This window comes from Spodoptera frugiperda, chromosome 24 (genome assembly GCF_023101765.2).
Source record: "Spodoptera frugiperda isolate SF20-4 chromosome 24, AGI-APGP_CSIRO_Sfru_2.0, whole genome shotgun sequence".
Classification (NCBI taxonomy): domain Eukaryota; kingdom Metazoa; phylum Arthropoda; class Insecta; order Lepidoptera; family Noctuidae; genus Spodoptera; species Spodoptera frugiperda.
The window spans coordinates 1,919,749-1,929,864 of NC_064235.1; the positions used below are offsets into that span (position 1 = coordinate 1,919,749).

The 10,116-nt window shown below is 37.1% G+C and overlaps 2 protein-coding genes across 14 annotated transcripts in view; one reads left to right on the plus strand and one right to left on the minus strand.

Moving 5' to 3' along the window:
* The window catches only part of LOC118278706 (suppressor of cytokine signaling 5), a 49,541-nt gene extending 39,438 nt beyond the window's left edge, over positions 1-10,103 (minus strand). For 7 of the 13 annotated variants that reach the window (XR_007706854.1, XM_050703715.1, XM_050703717.1 and 4 more), the window contains exons 1-5: positions 9,812-10,100; positions 4,806-4,881; positions 4,244-4,340; positions 3,418-3,507; positions 734-804 (exon numbers count right to left, since the gene is read on the minus strand). Coding sequence is in view for 8 of the 13 variants with exons in the window: in XM_050703715.1 (XP_050559672.1) it covers positions 734-804; positions 3,418-3,507; positions 4,244-4,340; positions 4,806-4,830 (283 nt within the window). In the remaining 5 variants the exon portion in view is untranslated. Of the gene's footprint in view, positions 1-733; positions 805-3,417; positions 3,508-4,242; positions 4,341-4,805; positions 4,882-9,811 lie in introns of all 13 variants that reach the window. The other 6 variants (XR_007706852.1, XR_007706850.1, XM_050703719.1 and 3 more) reach the window with 4 other exon arrangements.
* The window catches only part of LOC118278704 (grpE protein homolog, mitochondrial), a 93,866-nt gene that overhangs the window by 52,122 nt on the left and 31,628 nt on the right, over positions 1-10,116 (plus strand). The window lies entirely within an intron of this gene.

Consider the following 10,116-nt stretch of genomic DNA (forward strand, 5'->3'; position numbering starts at 1 on the left):
TGGTCCGAATTGAATAATTCTTTTTGTGTTGGATAATGCATATCGAGGAAGGCTATAGGCTATAAAACTCACGCTATGACAAATAGGAGCCGAGCAGAGCGGGTGAAACCGCGCGGAAGTAGCTAGTATTAAGTAATATAGGGTAAAGAATTATCACAATTTTATTTATACTGAACGCGTTAAACGCTGTTTGAACGCGCTAATCTCTGAAACTACTAGTGCGATTTAATTTTTTAAACGTTGCCCCACACTAGGATTTTCTTCTGTGTCGTGTGTGCGTTTACAAACATACAAGTTCACATACACATGACACCCAGACCCGAAACAACAATTTGTGGATCACACAAAAAATTGCTCAGTGCGGGAATCGAACCCGTTACACGTTGCGCACTATTTGCGGAATTTTGAAAATTCTTTTTGTGTTTGATAGTCCATTTATCGAGGAAGGCTATAGGTTATAAAACATCACGCTACGACCAATAGGAGCCGAGCAAAGCAAGTGAAACCGCACAGGAGTAGCTAGTTATGAAATAAATGTAGGTATGGGAACGTTTTAGAGTATCTAATTTATATTTAGAACGTGAAAAAGTTTACCTAGCAACTAGTTTGTGTCAGATGATAGTTAGACGATTTTATATAAGACGTTTTGCCTAGACTAATAAAGATTTCTAAAAATTATCACGCGTTCTCTTCTGCAGCCCTATTTTCCCACATAAATATGTATGAAATATACCTGTATTTATGACAATCGCGTCCAGCTCCCGCCTCAGGTCTCTAGCACCAAGTGTCAGTACTGCCGCCAGTCTGGAACATATACACAAAGTCAATTAATACATGCAACGTCGCGCCTCTTGTCCCCTCAGGGGTAGGCAGAAAGCTCATTGTCAATATACTGGACACAGTTCCAGACTCAGTGTTACCAGTTCGAAAAGCGAAAAAGACCAGTGATACTTTACCCGCCCTGGGAATCGAACCCGAGACCTCTTGCCTGGCAATGGCACTTGCGACCATTCGGTCAATGAGGTAGGCAGGTTAGGAAAAATGTTCCCATCGTCATGTTCATGAACGTGAGATACTCAAAAACTACTGGACGGTATTTCGTAATTGTCGCCAATAAATCTAAATATATAAAATTCTCGTGTCACAGTTTTTGTTGCCATACTCCTCCGAAACGGCTTGACCGATTTTGATGAAATTTTTTGTGCTTATCCGGTATCTATGAGAATCGGCCAACATCTATTTTTCATCCCCCTAAATGTTAAATAGTACAATAGGGGTAGTGAAACATACCAAAAAAAAATTTTTCTCTAATTTGTCCTGTATTCGAATCGCGTGACCATATGAAGCTTAGTTTATAAAAAAATCACAGCTCTAGGACATTATCTTCAGGTGGCGCATCGAGGGAATAGTTTCTAGAAAATCATGATTTTTACTTATAAGACTACCCACAAAATAGAGTTGTGCTTATATGTTTTGCTTACAAATTTATTGTTTTTAACTACTACTATGTGTATGCAAATTCAGTATTTTCTTATAAAACTTTAATATATAGTTGTAAAATAGTGCCAAAGTTAAGTAAATTTTATTAAAAAATGCCTAAAACGGACAAAGACTTGCGATGTCCTTTACTTGGCGATCCAATCAAATTAATTGATAATTTATGTTACCTACATATTGTGATGTGATAAAACACTACTTATAGATAAAAAACAATATGTTAGAGTTGAATAATGGAAAGGATCCTTAGAAGAAATATGTGAAATGATTGCTTTTAGCCAACTATTGTATTGTGAACCTGACTGTAAAAGACCTATGGAGTTTCTTGCTCGTTCTTCTCCATACGAATCTACACTTTGGAACGAACTGACCGACAGACAGACATTTTGTTTTCTTTACATTGTAATATTTGCTTTGGCGTTCAAAAGTGCCTTCCCGGTCTATTTGTAATAAATAATTTTGACTTTGACTTTCTATAGTAAAGCGATATAGAATAAGGCATCTATCTCTACAATTATCCATCAACAAGTCGTGTCTAGGTTGTCTATTTTGTACTTTCAAAAGTACAAATATGTAAAATGTTACGCAATGACGCCAAAAAGCAGATATTCTACATTTTTTTTTTTTTATATCGCGCCACGTAACTATTTATCCCGAGAAGTAAGCAAATGTGTGAATAAAGCACCTGCTGCTGAGGAAAACTTCTTAAAAAGTCAACGAAATGAGCGCAAAATGTACATTGGTTCTGTAGATAAGATGACAACTCAATCTATGCGATGTCATGAATTTAAGAAGCGATAATATGATGAGTTTGCTGCAAAATATATCGGGTCCACAAACAGATGCCGAAGCCTCTGCTATACGTTTAGCACACCTTTCTACTACTTGAGTGTGGCAAGCATACTTCTCAATTTCAAACAATTTACCTCCAGGTGCAATCATTGTAGTGATTTTTCCGAGTCGCTGTATTTCATTGTTAGAGGAGGTTTACAAGTTATCTTTTTTTCGCCAATTCTATCAAATCATAATAATTAGTCGAGTCTACTCAAACAGTAGAAAGGTGTGTCAAACGTATAACGGAGGCTTCGATATCTGTTTGTGGACCCGATGATAGAAATGGTTTCATCCGTACTAAAATAAAATCCAGGCAAGAAATACCTATTTTTGACACTAAATCTCAGTATTTTTGCCAAAAATGAAGACACTGGAACCTCTGATACTGGACATCAAAATTTTATTTTTATGGTAATTTCATATAGTATTTTATTATTCTAGTGGTTTAAAGTTTAAATTCATTTAAATGTATGGTAATATAGTTAGAAATAAATATTTGCTTGTAACTCTACTTTTGTTATTTTTTTCAAATTTCATACCTAATGCGCCACCTCAAGATGTTGAGTTAGAAAGCTGTAATCTTGCATGAACATTTCTATTACTATGGGTCAATGTTTGAAAACACAGGAAACTTCAAATTAAGAAAAAGATTTTTTCACTCCACCCTAGTAGTACAACCTTAAATTTTATAATTTTCGGCGGACGAAGTCGCGGGCAGAAGCTAGAAGTGATATCTGACAGTGAGGACAATAGATAATAAATAATAAATAAATAATAATCTTTTTAGACATAAAAATAATGTTACAAAATAATATGAAGCCTCTGAAACTAGTAAAAACCTGTATGTCAGGAATCAGCGCCCTCTCCCATTTTTTATACTTAATGTTATGTCAGACTAAGTTTTACTGAGTGTTTATAATATAATTTTTAGAGCATGCAGAAAATACAGTACACTTTACTAAGCTAAGTGAGTGTGAGAGTGAGTGAAAAGTGTAATGAGTGCATGTGTGAAGTGGGTGCGTGTATGTGTAGTCTGTTAAATTATAATACACAAATGTATGTAGGTATGCATGAGGTAACACATACCTATCGTCACTGACGCGTCTGTAGGCCGTGCACACACACGCGGGGCGGCGCCACCGTCGCCGGCGACACGCGCACTCGCGCCCGCTCCATCTGTTGTAGGGGGAAATTATACAACAATTATGTTCTATAACACACATACTACAAGCTAAATATTTGCTTCTGATCATATATAGGGTGCCTGGTAGTCATGATTACAAACCACTTTCCTAAAGACACTTTTTGTATACTCATTAGTTTTTACGGAACAGAGAGTAAAGTTCCCTAAGTAAAGCAGTATCCTCCGACCAGGCGAGGTGATCGTGTCTGGCGGGCTTTCTGCCATGTTTATTCGCATGTAAACTTCATATGTGCGATGCAGGATATTTGTGACGTCATCCGTTGATTTGCTCGTCGATAGTCTATGTGCGACTTCTGTCATCTGTCACTTGTCAGGTGTCGCCACAAGTTTTTTCATCATTTTCATTTTCATTAAATTTTTTCATGATTTTTATACGAGTTATACCTATTTTTTTGCAGTTCGCACATTTTTATCTATACTTCTACTCTGAAGAGTTTATTTGTTTGTTTGAACACGCAGTTTCATTCATCTTCGCAATAGTTTGGTTAGCAACCCTAGGTGGACCTGATAAAAGCGTATTAAGGTAAGCGTCCACAGGTCCGCATCGTACGCAACGGATTTTAGTTTGTCTTGTATAGAAACTCATACAACTGCGTCCACTGATCCGCATCGTATGGACCACATCATCGGCAATACCTAGTTGCCTACATGCGATGCTTATGATGCGAGCTTGTAGACGCTTACGTTTAAAGGTAATATTACACATACCTGTCAGTGACCGCGCTGACGTATCTGTGCACGCTACTGGGAGACTCCGCGTACCGGCGCCGCTCCCACGCACCGCACCCGCAAGTGCACTCCCCGCCTAAAACGAACGAGTATACCGATTAGTCATATGATCCTGATCCTCTACATCATTTTTAAAGACAGTTTATGTGTAGGAGAACCATGTTTCGCCACTGCTGGGCGGGCTCGAGCGGAGTGATACCATGACCTCACAGATTCCCAATCCCCGATTCCCCAACAACCTTTAAATTCCTAACACTCAAAAGGTCGGTAACGCATTTGTAATGCCTCTGGTGTTTCGGGTGTCCATGGGTGGCCGCGATTGCTTACCATCAGGTGATCCGTCTACTCCGAATGGAGTTTTTTGTTCATTCCCCATACTATTATTTTATTTCTTTATTTGTTGACGTTTCAAAAGTAACTATTTATGATTTAATATAGGAATAAATGATTTGACTTTTTAACTTTTGCTCATTTACCGACTTATACTATTGAAAAGACAGATGAAAGAAAAAATAATAATAAAAAGAAATATGTTACTCACTCTTCCTAGACGTCTGTTGTCCCATCGTCTCGTTGTATCAACTTGCACATGTAAGGTTCGACCGGCGAACTACCATCTGTGGGACAATCATACAACATACATTAATCACTACATCTTAACATATAAATACTGTTTGTGTGTATGTTTGTTACTCAATCACGTCAAAACGGCTGAAGGGATCGGGATGAAGTTTGGAACAGGGGTAGATTATGGTCTGGAATAACATAGAGGCTACTTTTTATCCCACAGAGATGCGGGTGAAGCTGCTAGCTGAAGCTAATCACAAAATAACATCTTCGTATCTAGCTACATAGCACATCTCTGGTTGAAAAACACTAAAAATAGAGAAATACTAATAATAACCGTGCGAAGCCGGGATGAGTCGCTAGTATTATTACATGAATTGCAAATCTACACAATGCACTAAATACTTTTTGTATGATACTTTCTTGTATGTAAATTAAGATAGAAAATATGTTAAGGATTCTCTAGATTTCTATCTTCTTTAATACTAGGTTTAGCCAGCGGCTTTGCCTATACACGTCGTAGCAGGAGACAGTCCACTGCTGGACTATAAGCCTCCTCTACATAAGAGGGGTTTGCCATAATCTCCGCAGGCAGGCGGGTTGGAAATCGCAGTATAAAAGGTTCAGGTTTATCAGAGAGCGCTGTTGCCCGGTCTCTGTCAAATATGTAGTCCTTTAATCAGCTCTTATAGAATAGAAACTAATGATTGTAACTATACGTTTTTTGTTTAATGGGGGAAAATCATCCAATGACTTCTCCCGCCTTGGGCGAAGCGAGAGGGAGCGTCAGACTCTTACTGACTAAAAACCGCCCCGTTCCTACTCCTGATTTACGAGCCGGAGCCCCGGTAACCCGCTAGATAGTCCGCAGCTCCGATCTTCTGCTTATTTATTCGTTCTTTTCCATTCGAAGCTACACTTTGGAACGAGCACCTAGCTTTACTGACGGACAATTAAATTTGACGTTTCAAAAGTGCCTAATTAAGGATTCATTGAAATAAACGCGTTGACTCTGAAACATGTGTTTGTTCCAGCCAATTAACCTAGGAATAGCGAACAGATTAAAACACTATGTTAGCTGATAGTTATAGCTGTCAAACAGGAAGGTCTTAGGCTATCGGAGGAGACCCTAGATGTACCTACTTAGAATATAGGTCATGTAGATTAGAAACTAATCTTAGTATCAAGTATTTTAAACTAATGTGCTTGTATGACTAGGAATGTGTTGCTAGGATTATGCTTCGGCACTGCTGGGCCGGCTCGACCGGAGTGATACCACGGGCTCACAGAAAACCGACGTGAAACAACGCTTGCATTGTGTTTCGTTGTGTGAATGAGGTTACCGGAGGCTGAATACTGGCAACCGGCTGCCACGCAACGTGTAGCGGGTTGGATTCCCGCACGGAACAACTCTTTGTGTATTTAACATTTTGTTGTTCCGGGTCTGGGTGTCATGTGTATGTGAACTTGTATGTTTGTAAACATACCCATGACATGATGGTTCTACAATCGTTGATCGATGAACAACAAACAACAACAACAATGTTGATCGTGACAGAATATCTTAGAGTTGCCCCACGTTTGTTTTTTATAAAAGGTAAATATGAAAACGAACTCAGTTTATTATTGTTCTTTAGCGTTCAATCTCATACACATAGCGATTAGATTGCCATTTACGAACATACCCATATTTAATCCCTATTTCAGCAAACAGACAGACAAATCAATTCACTGCGTATACGATATCCGGTCCCCGCTGCATAATGTTACAAAACAAGATTGAAATTTTAACTTACAAATTGACATCCTGCAACATTTGCAATTTTAATATGTTATGCAGCATAATGGCATACATTTACAGTAGCTGAATAAATGTCATATAACATACAATGTACTTAATACTAGCTCTGTAAATGGCTTTGTGCATCATCAACAGCCTATACATAGATCTGCTGACCAAAGCCTCTTCTTACATGGAGAAGGTTTGAGCATTAATCACCAAACTTGCTCAATGAGGGTTGGCGATCCCCGGCCGGATCCCCGATAACCAGCAAAGCAGTCCTCAGCTTCGGGATGTAGTTGTGCTACGAAGATGTAATGGCTAGGCTGTGAAACTATGTAACCTCGAGTAGATGTATCGATAACTAAGTAGGTAGGACCTAAGTAGAAATAAGTAAGTAGGACACATTCAAACCACGCATCTTTCCATATAAAAAAACATAGCTGAGTCCGTTTCCACCAGTGCTAAACTATGTGTACCAACGAATATGATTGGTGGAAGCCAAACGCATCCACAGCAACGTAGCATAGCACATCTCTGTTGAAAAACACCCATAAACTGCGATCTCCACCTTACCTGCCAAGAATGAATACCCTTTTAAGTAGAGGAGGAGTATAGTCCAGGAGTGGACCTGTCACCTGTTACATGCTGTTTACGTCACACGTGCAAACAGACGAACAGATGTTCGATAAACATGTGTAGTACATTCTTATTATTAGTATAGATATGTCGATAAGAAATAGAGGTCACATAGGTGTGGCGGGTAAAGAATTTGCACTTTACAATAACTAGGTGCATTTTGCGAAATAGATAGGTAACATCAATTTATCGATTTAGAACTTTATCTTTTAGTAAAATAAAGTTTATTATTCGTGGAATGGAATCATACAAACCACGTTACTGGGCAACCAGCTGTCACAAACCATGTAATGCAGAAAATAATGCTCGAAAAGCAGAAGTAGGAATGGGGTGGTTTTTAGTAAGTAAGAGTCTGACGCTGCCACTTAGCTACCTCAATGCTTATCCCTTTGGGATTAAAAGCCGTGATATTGTGTTACATACAAACTCACACTCAAATTAATCAGCTTGCATGCAAGTGTATTCTTAGCTCGTCTGAATCAGCCATTAAAATTAATATGAGACGCTTCAATTGATTTTAATTGCCACAATTTGTTGTCAGCGCAACAGAATTAACCAAGCAAATATGTGTCACATGTGGTTTAGGCAGATTAAGTCCATTACACATCAACAGGTTGGATTATGGGACACATATCTATACTAATATTTATAAAGCTGAAGAGTTTGTTTGTTTGAATGTGCTAGTCTTGCATTAATTGAGGAAGGCTTTTTTTACGGGGGCAATATCATCCAATGAAGTCCTTGCTCTCGCCAGGGGAGGAGAGAGAGAGTGTCAGACTCTTACTGACTAAAAACCACCCCGTACCTACTCTTGCGTTTCGAGCTGGTGCCCCAGTAAACCCACTAGCTAGTTTGCAGTTCCAGAATTGATGAAGGATATAAAACATATCGATGGTTGAAAGACTAATTGATCTAAGCGACAGATTTTGCGATATTAATTGATATACATAATCCACAGAAAACTCTACTCCATCCAGTTGTAAAAACCGCATACAAATCTGTTCAGTAGGTTCTGAGATTATCACCAACAAACACACACAGAAATAAGCTGTATTTTACAACATGTAAGAGTATAATCACACCTCTTATGTGATAAGGTGTAGGTAGTGACTAATATGCACCTTCTACTATCAATAAAACATATCTGATTTATTTTTAATATCCTAATCAATTATTGTAAGAGCCATAAATAGAATTTGTTATCTTTGTAATAATTTTTATAAATAACTTATTAAAAAAGTATTTTTGAGATTTCTTTAATATGCAATTAAGTAGGTATCACATCTTATTTTCTACTACTTGTTACATAAATCTGAAGACTGTTTGTTTGAATGGGCTGATTTGAATAATTATTCCTGTGTTGGATAGTCAATTTATGAAGGAAGACTATAAAGTACCCTGCTTTGATCAATAGGAGCCATCTCTGAGGAGTGAGTGTAACCGTGCCAGGGGGCCTACTCTAATTCAATGAAAAACAAGTTTCATCAGAAATTCATAGATTGCATACTATTCATATTCTATTTAATGCAAACTTTTGTGAACAAAAATGAACAAATGAAATGAAGATAAATAAATAGGTTTTGATATGAAATTAAAAATAAAACGTTATTTTAAGTAATTCTATTAGTAAATCAAAAAAACCTATGGTCGAAGATTAAATGACACTTCAGATTCGAGAACCGGATAGGCCCCCAGGAGTACATCAAATAAAGTGAAGTTCCACATTGTTGATAAATGGCTGGGCAACCAGCTGTCATAAAATGTGTAGTGGGTTTGATTGCTGCATGGAACAACTCTTTGTGTGATCCACAAATTGTTGTTTCATGTCTGTGTGTTATATGTATGTGAACTTGTATGTTTCTAAGCACACACATGACACAGGAGAAAATTCCAGTGTGGAACAACATAAATAAAATGTACAGGAATATCGAAATATATTTGATGGAAAAACCCTAAAATTCTAAATACCACTTATTCTATATATTCAAAGGATGAGTCAGATAAATTTTCTTTGGTACTTTAAAATAACAATACTTAGAGTACCTATAGGAAATACACTCTTGTATGTAAGTTAAGTGCAAGTTGACTCAGTACATACCTAGAACACGTACCTAATTACAAGAAATATTATTAATCATCCATTGATTTTATTTTAAATTAGTTAGCTACTTTTTTTGTTACCAAATCAATCAATTAGAAGCTAATTAAATTAATTAAGTACTTCAGAATGCTAATTAACGTTTTTTTTACTCCACAAAAAGTGGCACAAAACCTTTTTCTGATATATATTTTTTTTCTAAACTTGTCGCAAACTTGGACAGGTTTCAACAAGTTCATTAACCTTACACGACCTCTTTTCAAAGTCGGTTAAAATTAATCTCCAAGACTTATTGTAGCTATTTAAAGGACCAACATAACGTGTACATCGCATCGTATGACTGGTACACGGAGAAATAAACAAAATAATCAAAATAAAAGGTAATCCTTCCGCCATCTTGAAATTTGACAACAATACAAAATTAAACGTGTGATTTTCTTTGAATACAGCATGAAATACTCACGTCTATGTTTGTTTGGTGGGTTAACTCCGATGTTTGTAATCTTTTGTGAAATATTTCTAAAACAAATCACAAAGAATCGATGCCCGTTCGTACATTATATTTACACTTCACATCCACACCAAAATGTTCGATCAAAATCACAGAATTTGTTCAAAAAATAAAACAAAAAGGGATTCGTTAATTATTTACACATTTACAAACATAATTTTTAATTATAGACTGAAATTAGCACAACAAAATACGCAGTTCGTGCATTTTGTCTGACATTCTGACATTTTTGTTTAACTCCATTCCGTTTCGCACGA